At 61.0% G+C, this 18,005-nt stretch overlaps 7 protein-coding genes across 7 annotated transcripts; 3 read left to right on the forward strand and 4 right to left on the reverse strand.

Moving 5' to 3' along the window:
- Positions 1-73: 73 nt before the first annotated feature.
- SPSK_00271 (MFS transporter) lies at positions 74-1,552 on the reverse strand (the record flags this gene model as incomplete). Its single annotated transcript, XM_016727245.1, has 1 exon — positions 74-1,552. One exon carries the CDS (start codon positions 1,550-1,552, stop codon positions 74-76), a length of 1,479 nt encoding a protein of 492 aa, XP_016586669.1.
- A 1,013-nt stretch (positions 1,553-2,565) lies between these two features.
- Positions 2,566-3,930, reverse strand: SPSK_00281 (salicylate hydroxylase; the record flags this gene model as incomplete). The annotated part of the gene is made up of 1 exon (XM_016727255.1): positions 2,566-3,930. The coding sequence occupies one exon, from the start codon at positions 3,928-3,930 to the stop codon at positions 2,566-2,568; it is 1,365 nt and encodes a 454-aa protein (XP_016586670.1).
- Positions 3,931-4,555: 625 nt separating this feature from the next.
- SPSK_00311 (microsomal epoxide hydrolase) lies at positions 4,556-5,494 on the forward strand (the record flags this gene model as incomplete). Its single annotated transcript, XM_016727285.1, has 1 exon — positions 4,556-5,494. The coding sequence occupies one exon, from the start codon at positions 4,556-4,558 to the stop codon at positions 5,492-5,494; it is 939 nt and encodes a 312-aa protein (XP_016586671.1).
- A 707-nt stretch (positions 5,495-6,201) lies between these two features.
- SPSK_00333 (nitroreductase family protein) lies at positions 6,202-6,840 on the reverse strand (the record flags this gene model as incomplete). Its single annotated transcript, XM_016727307.1, has 1 exon — positions 6,202-6,840. One exon carries the CDS (start codon positions 6,838-6,840, stop codon positions 6,202-6,204), a length of 639 nt encoding a protein of 212 aa, XP_016586672.1.
- Positions 6,841-8,843: 2,003 nt separating this feature from the next.
- SPSK_00363 (uncharacterized protein) lies at positions 8,844-9,059 on the reverse strand (the record flags this gene model as incomplete). The annotated part of the gene is made up of 1 exon (XM_016727334.1): positions 8,844-9,059. One exon carries the CDS (start codon positions 9,057-9,059, stop codon positions 8,844-8,846), a length of 216 nt encoding a protein of 71 aa, XP_016586673.1.
- A 279-nt stretch (positions 9,060-9,338) lies between these two features.
- Positions 9,339-12,311, forward strand: SPSK_00224 (C6 transcription factor; the record flags this gene model as incomplete). Its single annotated transcript, XM_016727202.1, has 1 exon — positions 9,339-12,311. The coding sequence occupies one exon, from the start codon at positions 9,339-9,341 to the stop codon at positions 12,309-12,311; it is 2,973 nt and encodes a 990-aa protein (XP_016586674.1).
- A 1,199-nt stretch (positions 12,312-13,510) lies between these two features.
- SPSK_00203 (TBC domain protein) lies at positions 13,511-17,599 on the forward strand (the record flags this gene model as incomplete). Its single annotated transcript, XM_016727181.1, has 1 exon — positions 13,511-17,599. One exon carries the CDS (start codon positions 13,511-13,513, stop codon positions 17,597-17,599), a length of 4,089 nt encoding a protein of 1,362 aa, XP_016586675.1.
- Between the last annotated feature and the right edge of the window lie 406 nt (positions 17,600-18,005).

Consider the following 18,005-nt stretch of genomic DNA (forward strand, 5'->3'; position numbering starts at 1 on the left):
CAGTACAAGAGTAGCACGTGCTGAGCAAATGAGCAATGATCAATATTAATCAACCTGTTATTCTACCTCTTGCTTAGATTGTGTACACAAACCGCGGGCTCTCGTCACCAAGTGCATCAATCTCGTCGTCCGACATGCCTGCGATCTTGTGGTCCTCCAGTCCGGCGGCGCGGCGTTTGTTGACGCGGTCGTAGTAGTAGGACAAAAAGCCATAGATGGCGATGCCGTACGCCAGCAGGGCAATCGACACACTGTAGCCCATGACGTAGCGGGGCGCGTCGGCAGCAGGGTACAGAAAGGGCGAGACGATGCCGGAGCAGTTGCAGACCATGATCTGGATGGCCGAGGCGGTGGTGCGCTTGCCGTAGCGCGGCGTGTTGGAGGGCAGCCAGGCCAGGGGCAGGCCGACAGCGATGAACAGGCCCAGCGAGATCAGAAAGGTGGCAAAATAGTGCACGGCGGAGCTGGCGGGGGCCATGGACACGCCGTACCCGACAATGCAGAGGGACGCGGCGGCGATCTGGTAGGGGCCGCGCAGCTGGTGGGTGTCCGACAGGCGGGCGACGACGAGGTAGCTGGCGGCGCCGAGCACGTAGCAGGGCACCGTCAACGCCTGCGACTGCGGCTTGGTCCACGTGCCGAGACCGCTCACGATGCTGGGCAGGAACACCGAGTAGCTGTACAGCATGGAGTTGACGCCAAACTGACCTGCGGCAAACAGCCAAACCTTCCAGTCCTTGACGGCCTTGAGGGCGTCGGCGCGGTCGAGCTCCTGGTGGAAGCCCGTCTGGCGCCGCAGCCGGGCCACGAGCAGGGCGCGTTCCTCGGCGCGCAGGAACCAGGCCGTCTGGGGCTCGTCGGCCAGCAAGAACCACATGGCCACGCCGAACAGGGCCGTGGGGATGCCTTCGAGAACAAACACCCAGCGCCAGCCGGACAGGCCGCGCGTGCCGTCGAGAAAGCCGATGCCGTAGGCCAGCAGACCGCCGCAGGCACCAGCGAGCGCCGAGCTGACAAACAGGTAGCCGATGCGCAGGGCGAGCTCCCGCTTGGTGTAGAAGAGCGTCAGGTACACGGTGAGGCCGGGGAACAGGCCGCCTTCGAGCAGGCCAAGGACCAGACGGCAGGCCACGAGCCCGCCAAAGTTTTGCACAAGGCCCATGAGGGTCGACACGATGCCCCAGAGAAAGGCCAGCATGGCAAGCCATTTGGACGGCGTGAACCTTTTGAGCAGCAGGTTGCTGGGCACTTCGACCAGGACGTAGGGGATGAAGAGGACGGCGACGGCGACGTTGTACTGGGCACCGACGAGCTGCAGATCGCGCTCGAGGCCAAACAGCTTGGCGTTGCCAATGTTGGTGCGGTCCAGGAAGCAGAGGAGATACGCGATCATGACGACGGGCACAATGTAGCGGTCCATCTTGCGGACGAGCGCCTTTTCGGCCTGGTGGTCAATGTCGACGTCAGCGGACCGTGTCTCGGCAACACCGACATTGATGCCTGTCCTCGCGAGCTCCTGCTCGTCGAGCGACGACCGTTGCTTGTCGTCCATGGTAGGACCAGGGAAGCGTAGGGAGGATGGGAGACGATGGACGAAGGATGATGGGCGATGGACAATGGACGAAATGAGAGAGACAGCGCAAGATTGGCGGTGGATGATGGAGACGGTAACAGGAAAGGAGCCGCTGCGGCAGCGCAAGATCTAGAGTCCAGAACGGGGATGCCATAAAGGGAAAGAGATGGTTCTTATATGAGATGAGTGTGGGAGGATGTGTCGATTGGCATGCCCTGGCTGGTCACGCGTCGATAGGGAAGCGTTGGATGGGAGTGCACAGGGCAGAGAGACCGGGGCAGGTGTATATGTTGGGGTTCGGGGAAAGTGGGATGACCGACTGTGCAGGAGTCTGGGGTCGGTCTGGGGTCGGTCTGGGGTTGGTTTGGGGCCGTGAACCATGATGCGCAGTCTTTAGTCTGTGGGAGTCGACGACAGGTAGAGAGCACAGACCAGAGTATACATCGATGCGGCAGAGCTGGGCCGAAACAATAGGACGTGGAACTGTCTCCTCGGCTGCACTCCCGATTGCCTGTTGGATGTCGAGCCCAAACCGCTGACAGGACCAAACGGGTCTAAAAGGCTGGGCAAGCACACGATGCAGGGCTGTGAGGGCAGGTGATTGCTGGATATGAAAGACAGGACCGGGGCTTAATCGTGCAGCCGCCAAGGTCTCCAAATTCGGGGAGATAACGTTAGTGAACTTTCCCAACTAGTACTTCTCTTTGTGATGTTGCGACTGGGTCTGTTCTTTTGCGAAGACAGCCAAGATCGACGGGAAAGCATGCTCTTGTGCTGTTTGAATAGAGTCAGTATTGGGTTTGCGTCACTCACATTCCTACTCACACGTTCTTTGTCACCTGTTAAACTTTATAGAGTATCATAAATGTGTCACTTTTGTAGTATTAAATTTACGTGTGAAAGCCTGCCTAACAGGTACAACAAGAATCCTAGTCTGTCATGTCTTGCACACTGCCTTCGCCTTGGCCTTGACTCGCCTCGCTCGCCTCGCCTCACAACTTGGCCGCCTCGGCCTGGAACCAGTTGACATACTCGTCCTCGAGCGACGGCGCAATGCCCGTGCTGGCGTCCACGGGCTCGCGGCCGCCGTTGAGCAGCGCCGCCAGCGCCGTGGCGGCGTGCTTCTCGGCGTCGTAGCCGTACACGTCGAGGACGGTCTTGGGGTCGCCGTAGAGGTTGCTGCTCTTGACAAAGTACTGGCCCTGCAGCTCGGGCGCCATGACGGCGTCGCGCGCCTGCTGGGCGGGGCCGTCGGGCAGGTGCCAGATGGCGCCGTTGAGAAAGGACACCTGCTGCTTGGCAAAGGCCTTGGGCATGCGCTCGCGCTCGTAGAGGCCGACGGCGGCGTCGAGCGGCAGCCGGCCCGCGACGACGGCGGCGATGCACGCGCCCAGAAAGGCGCCGTCCTCCATGGCGGTGGCGGCGCCCTGGGCCATGTGGTTGACCATGGCGTGGGCGGCGTCGCCGGCGAGGACGACGTTCTTGCGCGGCGAGGACCACGACGGCAGCGGGCCGGCGACCAGCAGCGGCCAGCGCGCGGTGCGGTCGATCATGCCGACGATGCGGCGGATGCGCGGGTCAAAGTCCTTGTACTCGTCACGCAGCTCGGCAAGGGGCACGTCGTGCTGCGTCGTGCGCAGCTTCTCGGGGCGGTGGTGCGACAGCACCAGGTTGAACATGGTGCCGGCGCAGATGGGGTACGTGATGATGTAGGCGTTGTCGGCCATCCAGACCTCCATGGTCAGCTTCTCGACGAGCGCGCGCGCCACGGGGTCCTTGCGGATCTGCTCGTACGGCACGATGGCGCGGTACGCGCAGTTGGTCGTCGGCGGCTCGGGCGCCGCGTCGGGGAACAGGGCCTTGCGCGTGGTGCTGTTGACGCCGTCCGCGCCGACGACCAGGTCGAACACAAACGTGCCGGCGCGGGACGCCACCGTCACCGACGGGCTGTCCGCGTACGCCAGCGCCGTGACCGCCGCGTTCACCAGCAGCCTGACGCCCAGCCGCTCGGCCACCTGGACCAGGCCCGCGTGCAGGTGCGCGCGGTGCACGACCCACCACGGCCGGTTCAGCGCCCGCTCGAGCGTGGCAATCTTTGTGTGGCCGACGGGCGTGCCGTCCTTGCGCCGCATGTTGAGCTCCTCGAAGCGCACGAGGTTGTCGCCGATTTCCTTGTCGACGCCCCAGCGCTGCAGCAGCACCGACACGTTGGGCGTCATCTGGATGCCGGCGCCAATCTCGCCGAGCTCGACGGCCGCCTCGAGGACTGTCACTTGGGCGCCGGCGCGCGCCAGCGCAATGGCCGTGGCCAGGCCGCCAATGCCGGCGCCGACGATGCCAATGTTGAGAGGGGGCATTGTGTGATGTATGTGAGGTGTGTGGTGTGTGGTGTGATGTGGATGGACGGTAGGTCGGTGAAGGAAGATGTGAACAGAATGAAAGACGTCGAATTGTTTGTATAGTCAGACCCAAGTGGGAAGAGCACTGATGGACACGGGCAACGAACAGGACTGCCTCTATTAAAAAGAATAAATATTGGATAAAACACTCGCCCACCTCGTCCACGTCGTCATGTACAGCTTCCGCTGCACGATTTTGGTGGCGTCGGCCGTTTCCAGTAAATAAAAGTGGAGGCCTGGTGTAAGTCGCAAGTGTGGCGCCGTCGGGGAGTTCGGGTCGCCTTTGCGGCTTCTGGACGCGGGCCGATGACGAGAGTGGCGTGTGATACCGAACTGGCAGTTGATCTGTTTGCCAAACACCTGTGACATACACGGAGCTATGGAGCACTGTCTACCTGTGAGTCTGTCTTCCGAGCTCCTCACCAATGGACACTCTGCTCCTTTGACCCGTGCATGTCCCATTCTGTATTTGCCTTCTTATCTATCGCGGTACAGGTACTCGTCTTCTAGTTTTCACTTCCTCTGTCCCTGAACTATCATCGACGTCTCCTTCTGTCGTCTTCACCCATTTGTATCCACCACCATGTCAACTACCACCCAAACACTCTTCGTCCCGCACCTCGGCGGCATCGACGTCGGCTACCGCCTGTCGCAGCCGGCCATTGACCGCGCCAAGCCCACCGTCGTGCTCTTCAACCCGTTCACGGCCACCGCCGACTACTACGAGCCCGAGTTCCAGAATGCGGACCTGTGCGCGTCTGCCAACCTGGTCGCCGTCGAGCCTTTGGGCCACGGCCGCACAATGGCCCGGTCGGGCGCCGGCGCCACGTTTACCTACTGGGACTCGGCGCACATGGCCCTGCAGCTGCTCGACGCGCTCGGGGTCGACACGTTCTTTGCCCTCGGCACGTCCCAGGGCGGCTGGATCGCTGTGCGCCTGGCACTGCTGGCGCCCACCCGCGTCTTGGGTGTAGTGCCCGTCGGCTCGTCCATGGATGCCGAGTCCGCCGAGAGCCGCGCGCTCGGCTGCTGGGACGGCCCTGCTGCTACCGCCGGTTTCGTGGCGCAGGCCGGCGCGCCCACTGCCGACACGGCCGCCGACGCGGACTTTGTGCCGGGCGACGGCTACTGCGACTTCTTGATGGAGATTGGCTTTGGCCCGACCGTGACGCCGGCCATCCGCGGCGTCTGGTCCAGGAGCCTTGCGCGCAACTACCACGGCGCGGCCGGCAAGCAGCGCATCATCATGGCCGCCGTGGCCCTCGCGACGCGCGACAGCCTGCGCGCACGGCTGCCGTGCGTGCGCTGCCCCGTGCTGTGGCTGCAGGGCACGGCCGACGCCGTCTTCTCCCTGCAGCAGGCCGCGGCCGACCTGCCTCTCTTTGCCAACGCGGCCGACGCGCGGCTGGTGCCGTGCCCCGGCGGCGTGCACTTTCTGAGCCACACGCACAAGGACGTACTGCACCGCGAGCTACTGGCCTTTGTGCACAACTGGACGCGCGGGGCCTGGGCGCAGTTATAGGGTGGGCGATGATGGGTAGCTTTTGTCGAGCATATGTTTTATAGTCATTGCTATCAGTCGTTTCTGCTAAAGAAAGAAAAGAAAAGAAAAAGCTCAAGATTTTGCCACGACCTGTTTCGTTTCTTCTGCTGGGCACGCACAAAACTACAGAACGAAATTGTAACAGACCTCTTCTCCCTCCTTGTCCGCTGGGAAGTCGTCGACTACATAGTCTGGCGGCTGTTGCCCCGTTCTCGTCGGTGCACTCATCTGGACCGTTTAAAACAGAATTTGCGAGGGTTTGTTGACAGGACAGTAGCGAGGATGCAGGGGAGAGGGGAGAGGTGATGCGATGCAACTTCAGCCACGTTATGTAGCGGTAGGCATTGGCGCACACCAGCCACATACGCCCCATCCGTCTTATTACTTTACAGTATGCTATCCTTGCTGGGATATTGGCTCGGCAAAATATATGGACAACACAAAGGCTTAATTAAGACTTGTAGCAGAAAGTAACTCGTATACAGTACGTTTTCCTGGTCAGAGGAACAGCACTACGACACAACTGCCTTGGACCAAACGTCACGAGTAGAACAGTGCATTCTTCAACTGTGTACTCCACATACTCTCTTCTCACGATTCATCGATTGCATGTACCAAACCAAGGCCAAGAGAGCTTGCGTATTAGTGCACGTCTATCTATTAGGTATGTACTCGTAAGTCTAAATCTAGGTGACAATCTTGAGAGTCTCGCTGAGGGGCAGCTTGGCAGGCTTCGCCGGGTGCTCGCCCGCCTCCTCGCCAAAGTTGATGTGCGCCTTCAGCGAGTAGTCGGCGGGCAGGCCCAAGAACGCCTGCAGCGCCGTCGACACGCCGGGGAAGATACCGAAGTGCTGTAGGTTGGCGCCGAAGCCCTCGAGCTCCAGCGCCGTCCACGTGAGAATCTGCGCAATGGCACTGGCGTGCTCCGCGAACTGGGGCAGCGCCTGGGCGGCCATCTTGTGTGTCTCGCGGGCGTCGTCCAGGGCCTTGTCGCTGACCCAGAAGAGCACCGACCCGTAGGCGCTCTTGTGGCCCTCGAACCTAGGCCGCATCGCGTCCCAGACGCCGGGGCCGGCCTGTTCGAGGACGGGCTGGACCGTGTCGATGATGATCTGCCAGAGCTGCTTGTGCTTGGGGCCCAAGACGATGGTGACGCGGTCGACCTGGGCGTTGTACGGCGACGGGTTGGAGGACAGCACCTGCTTGACAATCTCCTCGATGCGGGCGTCGGGGACGTGCGACGTGTCTTTGAGGGTGTAGACGGTGCGGCGGTACGCGGCGGCGCTGAGCCACTGGTCGGTGGTGAGGTTGGTCGGAGGGGCCATTGTGGAGGGATATTTGGGTTGACAAGTGGGATGTGTGTGGAGTGCGTTGCTGAGCTGTGGAGGATGCAGTGATGGCGGATTCTCTCGACCTCTTTGTTGAGATTCGAACGCGGCCATCATATACGTCGTCGCTATGCCATGGACGCTACGCGAGACACCGCTCGAGACGACGCTCCAGACCGTGCCCAGGACCAGAGCACCTCCATCGTCGTATGCCGCAAAATGAGCAAGCCGTCACGGAGTTTCACGGCCAAGCGCTTGCAGGTTCGTCCATGCCGTAATCTACCGTCTATGCTGTACCTATTTCGCTATTGCACATTACTAATTACGACATTTCTCCTGGCGACGGCATGGCTATAAAAATGCGCAAAGGAAAAAAACATCTCAAAGCCATCACAAAGACCGTCTTTCCTGCTGTCCGTCCGCGTCGTCCGTCGTTTCATCTCGGCCTTCGTCCGTCACGGCCCCTAATCCCGGTCTGTTGGTTGTTAGTCGATTTTTCAGCCCATCGTTTTTGTTGTCCTTCGTCCGATTTCCGTCCGCACTAGCCGCGCAATCTGCACCGACTACGCCGTCTTGACAATACAGTCTAATTTTATCCACAATTGTGGCTGCTTTCGACCATTATTCGTCCGCATGGACCGTATCATTGTTGTCCCGCACGTCAAATTGAAAAAGACGCATTGACCTGGTTGGCGCGAGGCCTTGATGCGAGGCCGTGATGTCAATAATTGCCAAAAAACGCCGCAAAAGACGCGATATGGAAGAGCGACGACGGAAAGTGGCCATGGCTCGTATTCGTCTCCTGTATTGGCTACCCTCTTTCCTTACGAAGCATTTCGTAAAGCGCATACAGCTCGTCCTCGGTCGTAGACTGCCGGATTTTGTCTCCGTACGGCCAAACGAACACGGCCTACGGCATTGTTGCGCCTTTTTCTCCGTGCAAACAACAGTGGTGCCATGGCCACAAACCCGCAGGAGGTCATTGAACATGATCGAAATATGGACCTGAGCCATAAAAGGGCCCGTCTTGGTGTGCAGCGGCTTGTTTTCGGTGACTTTTTTGGCATATAGAGCTCTGACTTTGGGATTATTTATAATATTGGTCAGGCGGGGACTGACGGCCAACGGTGTCTCGTCTATTTACTAAGCAGGGCTGTTGATCGCAATAACAAAAACAACCCAGGAAGACGTGTCATAAATGGAAACAAAATGCACCAATAGATGCTCGAGTTAACATGTGAAAACACCCGAACAGACGCACCTCTTTAAACGTCTCCCCTCCCTCCCCCACCCAACTAAGAGACACACATCCCTATTTGTTGGACGTCACGCCGCCTAAGAAAGAGAATAGACGGCAAGGGCAACGATAGCAGAAAGAACAGGCTGCACTTGAAAAGTAAGAACGATCAAGAGGCGAGTCAAAGGCCAGCTGTCCAGTCATACACTTCAACGAGGCATATCAAAAAGCTCACATCGTCTCTTCGTATTGCCAATCTATCACAAATTTGAACACAATCGTAGCACATAATCATTGCACATAATATTTTAGAGTCACATAGCTCCTCGTTGGTACGCACAAAGATGGTGTACTGCAATATCCGACCACAGTGGTCAACGGGTCACGTGAGCAGACCACAGGTCTAATAGTACTGCTGTTGCCAATTCACGCGGCAAGTTCGTAATGGCAAACTCGACATGCCCCAGGTTCCAGTCTGGACTGACATCAACTATTTCTCTCATTGTCTTGAAAGGTATTATGATCTGAGGGCTGCGGTTTGTCATTTTGTCACCATTCACTCTCACAATCCACTCAGCCCTCTGCGGAAGCGCTAGCGGATGCCAGGAACCGGAACCCCGCACATCAGAACCCAAATCCGACAACAAGTGGCGTATTTGCCGACTCTCGCCGACTAATACCAGGTCTTGCCTGTTTTGGGGTGCATACGTCGCTTCCTAACTCCCCGGTGGCTCACCGTCTGCGCCTTCCTCCTGATTGCCGTCTAATTCCCATGCAATCGAAGCCTGCGTCGTGCCTTCTCTTTTGCCACGAGTGGTACTCTGTACTTTCCTGCGGCGAACCCTGTAGCTTCCCCCAACGTCATGCCCAGTTTCTCCATGTTGCGGGGAAGCAAAATGCGGAGAGGAAGGTGCGCAACCACGTTCTTTCCATCTCTGGAGTAGGGCGGAAGCATCTCACAGTTGACATTCCTCTGCATCCTTTTGACCTTTTCCTCTCTTGCATACTCCAATACCCGACATCCTTTCGCCCATCACCTTAAAAACTCCCCGTTCTCCTCTCGCTCCACATTTCCCTCACTCCCCGATGCGAAACGCGCATCCGTCGTCCGATGCTACGCTTCACCTAAACCACTCCATGACTTGTGTTCACTAAGACCATTTCACTCTGCACTCTGCACTCTGTCCGGCAGCACGACCAGTGCCACATACTGGGAGCAGTGACGGCACGGGTGCTTGTCTCCGTGCCATTTCTGACAATGGCGGGTCCTGCGTCGTCCCCAAGCCGGCGCCTGGCGTCCACAGCTCGGCCTGGGTCCCGGCCTAGTCTACGGGGACAAGCGGCACAGCAATTGAGTTCATCGTCACAACAGGCACAACAGTTGCTGCCACATCCGCAACATCAACTCGCCGCCGGCCAATCTCCACAGTCGACGTCATCGGCCGCGGCCCCACCCAACAAACGCCGCCGCGTGGCACTCGCCTGTGGCAACTGCCGGCACCGCAAGTCCCGCTGCGATGGCCGCCGTCCGCGCTGCTCGCTGTGCACTGAGCTGGGCTGCGAGTGTGTCTATGAGCAGGCGGGTGTGGCGAACAACCTGACCGTGGGCCGGTCGTATCTCGAGCGACTGGAGCAGCGACTGGCGGATATTGAGTTGCGTCTGGCGCAAGTCAAGGCCGACAAGACCGAGGCACCAACGCCAAGACGTAACAAACGGTCTCGGAACGACATTGGCGATGACGACGACGACGACGACCGCGATCATGACAATGGTCCAGGTCGCGATACCAACGAGGAAGGCGGTGTTGGCCAAGATGGCACAGCGGGCAGCGTGGCAAGTTCACAAGCTGCGACAGCAACCACAGCGCCAGCCACCACGGCAACAGCAAACAACTCATCTTCCGCAACCGCTGACGGTTCCACCACAGCTGCGTCCACAAACGGCACCTATGGCGTCCCCGACACGGCCGAGGACTCCATCGACGGCATGGGCGCCATCAAGTTCGCCGACGAGGAGGACTGGGGCTACTTCGGCCCCAGCAGCAACATTGCGTTCCTTCGCCACATCTCCCTCGCCATGGCCCGCATGGACGACCTGCACCAGGCCATGCCCTCGCCCACCAGCCGCGCCCACGAGGTCGCCGGCGGAATGAGTGTGTCGCGGCCAGCAGGCGGAGGCGGTGCGCGCCGCGGTGGGCATGCCCATGGCACGACGACGCCGCCGACCATGGCCCCCGTCAACATCTATGCACTGCCCTCGGAGGCGCGCACCTGGAGCCTGATCCGCGAGTACTTTCAAAAGACGGGCCGCCTGTTGCCCTATGTGCACGAGGCCACCTTTTGCGCCACCTACTTTGCCCTCAAGACCAGCAACTTTACCAGCGCCCGCCGCACCTGGCTCGGCCTGCTCAACATCATCCTCGCCATGGCCACCACACTCCACGTCGACACGTCCGTGTCGGCCGAGCGCCGCATCGCCGAGTCCGACGTGTACTACCAGCGGGCCAATGCGCTGTGCGACGACAAGGAGGCCCGCCGCAACATGAGCCTCGAGCTGGTACAGTACCTGCTGATCCTGGGCCAGTACCTGCAGGGCACGCAAAAATCGGTGCAGGCCTGGACGGTGCACGGCCTGGCCATTACGACGGCGCTGCAGCTGGGCCTGCAGTCGCCCAAGACGAACCGGGCCTTCCCGCCGCTCGAGTGCGAGATCCGCAAGCGCGTGTGGTTCGGGTGCATCCTGCTGGACCGGACGCTGTCCATGACCTTTGGACGGCCCGCCATGATCCACGAGAGCTACTTGACGCTGGAGCTGCCCATCACGGACATGCAGATTGTTGGGCAAGACGACATGCAGACCGACACGGAGCCAGCTGCCATGAACGCGTCGGCATCGCCCTCCGCTACCACCACCCCCCAAATGGACGGCCTGTACTTCACGGCCACCATCAAGCTCTACAACGTTTTGCACCACATCATCGACACCTGCTACGGCCAGAACCTGGGCCTCGAGGAGCCGGTGCCCTCGTTGCCCACCTTGCCCTCCTTGCCCTCCTCGCGACAGTATGCCGACTACTCGGCGCTCTTTTCGCATGTCTTGCGCGTCGAGGCCGAACTCGAGGCCTGGAAGGCCCAGCTGGCGCCCAACCAGCTGTCTGTGTACGACGCGCCCGTGGGCCCCAAAGACTTGGAAGGAATCGAGGCCGACGACAAGATCTCGGCACGGTATGTCGTCGTGCTCTCGGTGCGGTACCACAACCTGCAAATTCTGTCCCACCGGCCCATCCTCGAGAAGCTACTGGAGACATGCGGGAGCAAGAGCCAACGGCCACAGCCAGGAGCCAACACGTCGTTGTCCACCACGTCCACTTCTTCTTCGTCTTCTTCTTCTTCTTCCTCATTTTCATCTTCCACGTCCAAACTCCTCCAGATGGGCCTCGGAAGCGTCGAGGCCTGCATCCACTCTGCCCAGGCCATCATCTCCCTCGTCCACACCATCGTCCTGGCCGACGGACCCCGGCGCGATTTGCTGGGTGCCTGGAACTTTTCGCTCTTCTACACCTTCAACGCCGCCCTCGCCATCTTTGCCGCCATGCACGTGGCACGGTGTGACGTGCAAAGGCAGGTCGGCGACGCGGACCTGGCGGCCTCGTCGGCCACGCTGAGCAGGCTGCTCCCGCGCTGGGAGTTTGTCGAGGCCGCGTTGCCGTACTTTGGCATGGCCATCGAGGCGCTCGAGAACCTGGACCGCGGCAACCGCGTCGTCGAACGGTGCGTCAGCTACCTGTCGCAGCTCGTGCTCGTGCCCATCAATCCGAGTCTCGGCGGTGGGGGAGGCAACGGCGGCATCCCCCAAGGCGGTCCGCACACTGGGCATGCGGTGCCCGCTGGCCCGTATGGCGTTCAAAATCCGAACGAGACTCATACTCAAAATGAGAGCCGAATGCAAGGCCAATCGCAGAGCCAGAGCGAGGGCCAGAGCCAGAGCCAGAGCCAAGGACCAACTGGATACGTCCAAGGATATCCATCGCACCCCGGCAATATGCATTCCCATCCGCATCTCATGACAATGGCCATGGGTACTGGCCCAGGCGGTGGTCCCGGTGGCCATGGAGGTGCCAGTGTCTTTCCACGGCCGCCACAACAGCTCCTCCCGATGGAGATTGATCTCAACGAGTTTATGCTCGACACGGACTTTGACCTGCTCAACATGGCATGGCTGTCGTCGTGATGGGGGTAAAATACTGTATGTTGGATGTAAGATGAACGATGACCGTTAGGGATGCTATTCGGTATGGTACCATACAACCATAAAGGCTATGGCTATGATAATACGACACGCTATGCGAGGTATTGGTCGCACAGAATTCGTCTCCACCGTCTTCAACATGCCAGACCTGCATTTGCTTCCGTCCTGGAATGCACCTGCAGCCTTCACCTGAAGTCGACTCCTCCCTCCTGCAACCACTGTGGATCTAGGACCAATCTCCCTGGCGCGGTTGATCCCGCTCTTCCGTACCTGGACATGTCTCGCTGCGATGCGCGAGAAACACTTCAGTGAGCTGGTCAGTGTCGCTGAGAACCGTAATCAAGGGAGACGTTTGCTTTCTTGTGCTTATAACCCCCGTATGTATTTTTCTCATTGTTTTTCCTTTTAACGAGCGCGTCGCAAATGGCGAGGCATTCCGTAGCCCCTTGATCCCAGGGAGCAACTGAGATGAAAGCAGAAATTTGAAAAGGGACACCCGTTGGGAGAAGAAGTAAAAGCAACGACAGACGGCGAAAATAATTATTTGACGCAAGGGATGACGACTTTTCCCAAAATTCGGTGATGCACGGCGTATTCTGTCATCATGCTCACAAGACCGCCCGGTCGCGCCTGCCCTATCCAATACTGTGTAATTGCCTTGTCGTACAGCCTAAAGTTCGTGCGTCGGCTGCTCTTTCCTGCTATGCACCTGCCTTGAAATATGTACGCTTCCACTGTAAAAAGTGGGGACCTTTGCCTGCTTGGGTCCTTCCTAATGGTGGGGCCTTCTTAGGCCGAAACTACGACGCAGCAGACAAGCTCCTGCTGTCTCAACTGTCTGAATTGCCTCCTCGAGACGTCTGCCCTTTTCTTCATTCCTCCCATCCAAAGACCACAAAACACAAGCACTCGACCCCAACACAATAAATACAGAACACACGCCAGCGTATCTCCCTTGCACGCGCACCCGACGCTCCCTACGGCCGACCGATATCTCGTCCTTTCGTCTCATCATCAGACAACGCCCTGCATCGCCTACATCGTCCTCAACGTCAGCCAACTTCATCACGACCTATCTTCGCCACCTGCATTCTGCTCCCTCATCACGGCCACCCGTCCCAGATTGCGTCTGCCTCGACCTGTTCCTCGGCTGGGCCACCTCCGATGACGGGTCTACCGCCATGGACCGCGACGACGCCGCCTCCGTGTCCCAGCCTACGCGCGGCGCGGTGACCTCGTCTTCGCTCTCGACATCATCATTGTCGTCCGCATCGCCTCCCCCGGCGTCAGCATCTGCCTCGCCAACGGCGCCCACTACCACACCCATTGCTGCCACGGCCGCACCCCTCGCTCGCTCCGTCTCGCAGACGTCGGCGGCCTCGTCCACGCGCAGCCACCGCTCCATACGACGAGGCGGCGGAGGCGGCAGCCGCCGCACCAGCAGCCGCGTACCCACGCGCTCGTCGTCACAGAACCCGCAGCCGCACGCCGGATCCAGCTCGGCCAGCGTAACCTCGGAGGACAATAAGTCGCTGACGTCGTTCCCGTCCTTTTCGCCCAAAGCGCCGTCAACCGCATCGCCGCCGCTGTTGCCAACGCCACAACGGCCTCGTCTGGCTGGTCCGACGGCCTCGACGGCGTCGCTTGTCGACAGTCTGTTGGCCGACGACGGCCGGGCGCTCCTCCCTGTCACGGGTCCGTCCACGTCTACGGCGTCGACGTCGTCTGTCGCCGCTGCGGTCCCACCAGCCGCCTCGTCGTCGTCGTCCGCCGCCGCACGCAGCGCCCTCTTTGACGACAGCGACGCCCCCGCCATCAACTACGGCGACCTGCACCTCGCCGACGACGCCCACATCGCCCGCCTCGTTGGTAAGCACGGCGCCATCGCTCTCGTGCGCCAGCTGGCTGAGGACCTGGCCCGCCGTGACACGCAGGTGGCCGCCCTGCGCGCCCGCGCCGCCGACCGCGAACGCTTCCTGCGCAAAATCATTCTAGAGTGCGGTCTGTCGAGTTTGGACCTGGCCACGCGCCTCCGCGCGCTCGAGCAGGAGCAGGAGGCGCGCCTGGCTGCGGCGGCCGCCAACACGTCCATCCCGGCGTCGCACGCCCGTCGCGTGTCCGATCTGCTCGGCGACGCCATGTCCGACGACCACAGCCCGCGGCAAGTCAGCAGCGACTACTACTACAACGACGCGACCATTCGGGCGGCGTCGGCGGCGTTGGCGTCGTCGTCATCGACTCTGAAAACGAAAAGCAATGGAAACAACAAGACGGCCACGTCGGCCGGCACGACCAAGGGCTGGATGGACTACCTCTGGGGCGGCACGACGAAGAAAGCCGGCAGCGGCAGCGGCGGCGGCGGCGCGCAGACGCCTCCGACACAGCCAAGCACACAACGAGGGACGGCGACCATTCGTGTGACATCAAGTGGCGAGCGGCGGCCGACCATTCGCGACGACCTCTTCCAACCGCCGACGGCACCGACCGATGCAGCGGCTCCCACAGATGCCACAACAGACGACAGCACACGGCCGACCCGCAGCACCAGCCGCGCGTCCAGTGTCGCCTCGGCTGCCACATCGCAGTCGGGACGCAAGCCGTCCTTGGCGAGCCTCGCTCTGCGTCTTGTGGGCGGCGGCAGTGACACACCGCAGGACTCTGGCGACAGCACGTCCGCCTCGGCAGCCGCGTCTCTGCGTAACGCGTCAGGCGCTGCCAACCGCCGACCTGGACCACCATCCACCACTCTTGGTCGCTCAACACGAGCCTCCACTCTCCAAAGTGGCAACAACAACAACAGCAACAACAACGGCGGCAGCGTCGGGTCCAAGTCGCTCATGGCCATGCGCCGCTCCACGTCGTCCGCCGTCCTCAACGGCGCCGGAGCCGTGGCCGCACTCAATGGCAGCGCCGCGCCTCAGGCGATCCCGAGCCGCGGGGTCGGCGGCGCAGGTGCCGGCAAAAACAAGACCAATGGCAACGGCCACAAGCACCAGGGCAGTGGTGGTGGCGGCGGCGGCGGCGGCAGCGGTGCCGCCAACGAGCGCTGGGGCGGTGAGATGATGGACGCCAGCCCGTCCAGCGACGGGGCCGCTATGCGTAGGACGACTTACTTCCCGGTCGAGATGGACACGATCCTGCCGCTCGACGTCCAGCCGCCCACTCTGACCCACATGTACAACCGCTACAACAGCTCGGGCCACTTGATTGACCGCTTCGGCTTCATCTACGACCAGCGCCGCAAGAAGCGCCAGCGGGAGGCCGCACAGGTCGCCCAAGTGGCGCGCCATGCCAAACGCGGCAGCCGCCACTCGGAGATGCTCGACACCGCGGGCGGGCGTGTCAGCCGCAACGGCCGTCCGTCACCACCACACGTTGGCGGTGGTGATGACGACGATGCAGTGGACACGGCGGTCCGCGTCCCCGACGATGACCAGGCCAGCACGGGCGACGCCAGTTCGCTCAAGAACGACAGCATCAATGACCACGACGCAGATAGTACACACCGCCCGCCCAGTATGAACTTAGCCTCCACACCAGGACCCGACAAGGACTCTCAGACGTCTGCTGCGCCCGGCGGTGGTCCGAAGCGCTGGCAGGATTACCTCAAGATCGCCACCTTCCCGACTGAGCTTCTCTCTCACACGCCCGCCATGAACGACACGCGCATCGAGGTCATTACGGAAGACGGCAGCAGCACGTTGTCTGGCGATGTCTCGGGTGACGCGGCCGGGCCCAAGTCGCCGGGCTTTATTACCTCGGACGGCCGCGGCTTTGTACCGCCGTCGACAGGCGCCATGGCAGCCGCCACGACTGCGGCCACGACGACAAGCACGACCGCCGGCGCTGCCGCTGTCGGCCTCGACACGGACTCCATCGCGTCGAGCACCAACACCGCCGACACGGCTGCCGATCAAAAGAAGCTCACAAAGAGACGGCCTGCACTGTCGTCGCAGGCGGAGCCGCCAACGCCCGCCAAAGAAGACGTCGAGCCCGTCCGTCTACTGCTCCAGCAACTCAGCGATCTGCACGATACACTCCAAAAAGAGCGCACTGTCCGCTGGAACGAGTTCTTGCGCAAAGTTCGCGCCGAGCGCCGCCGCGAGGGCGAGATGATGGCCTTGGCCGCCGCCGAGAACATCCACAGCGGCAGCAGCAGCAACGGCGGCGGCGGCGGCGCCAAAGCGACCATGGCGATGGCCCGGGCCAGCATGCCCGAGACGCGCCTGGCCGACGGCGAGATTGTCGGCGTCGCTGGCCTCGGCAACAAGGGCAAGCTCGGCCGCGCCAAGTGGAACGAGTTCCGAGCGCTGGTCCTGGGCGGCATCCCCGTCCTTTTGCGCGCCAAGGTCTGGTCCGAGTGCACGGGCGCCACCAGCCTGCGCGTCCCTGGCGCCTACGACGACTTGGTCGCGGGCCGTGATCCGGCCACCGATGCCGAGGACCCCGACGTCGTGGCCCAGATCCAGGCCGACATCCACCGCACGCTGACCGACAACATCTTCTTTCGCGAAGGCCCCGGCACCGCCAAGCTCAACGAGGTGCTCCTGGCCTATGCCCGGCGCAACCCGGACGTCGGCTACTGCCAGGGCATGAACCTGATTGCGGCCAACCTGCTGCTCGTCACCCCCTCGGCCGAAGACGCCTTTTGGCTGCTAGCGAGCATCGTCGAGACCATCCTGCCCGTCGGCTACTACGACCACTCCCTCGCGGCCAGCCGCGCCGACCAGCAGGTCCTGCGCGCGTACGTCGCCGACGTGCTGCCGCGCTTGTCGGCGCGCTTTGACGCGCTGTCGATTGACCTCGAGACCATGACCTTCCAGTGGTTCCTGTCCGTCTTCACCGACTGCCTGTCCGCCGAGGTGCTGTTCCGCGTCTGGGACGTTGTCTTTTGCTTGAATGACGGCAGCGTCTTCCTCTTCCAGGTCGCCCTCGCCCTGCTCAAGCTCAACGAGGCCGCCCTGCTGCGCTGCGAGACCCCCGCCGAGATCTACACCTACATCAACCACCAAATGACCAACCACGCCATCAGCATCGACGGTCTCGTCCAGGCGTCCGAGGCGCTGCGCAAGCTGGTGCGCCGCGAGGACGTCGAGGCCCGTCGGGCCGTGGCCATGGACGCCGAGCGCGCACTCGTGGCCGCCCGCGCGGCCGCCGTGGCCGAAGCCAAGGCGATGCGGCAGCAAAAGCTGGCTGCCCGCGACACGGCGGCGGCCGCGGCTACGGAGACGGCAGTGACAACGCCAGCCGACGCGGGATCAACCAACTAGAATTTTTCGCGTGTCCCCCAATCACCGTCCTTTTGTGTGTCTTATTTTTCTTGTTTCGTGGCGGTCGTGTTGTCTGTTTTTGTTTGGGCTGCATTGTTGCTGGTTTACTACTTGGTGTTTGTTGTACTCTGCTGTTTCCTCGCATTCGTCGTTTTCCTTCATCTCGCCTAGACCTCACTGATACCCCCGGTTCTTCACAGTCATTCCCTTGCTTCTTGCCGTTCTGTCATTGCGTGTTTTTGTGGCTTGTGCCTGCATTGCACATGTGTATTTCGCTCGCATCATCGGTTCTCCGGAGTTGGTTACGATTCTCTGCACTTCTTGGCACATGCAAAACGCCAGTATATACCATCGCATCGTTGGGTCGTTTTACCATCATGGTGTGCTCACTGCACCGCATTTGTAT

The sequence above is a fragment of the Sporothrix schenckii genome (assembly GCF_000961545.1).
Source record: "Sporothrix schenckii 1099-18 chromosome Unknown Cont45, whole genome shotgun sequence".
NCBI lineage: Eukaryota > Fungi > Ascomycota > Sordariomycetes > Ophiostomatales > Ophiostomataceae > Sporothrix > Sporothrix schenckii.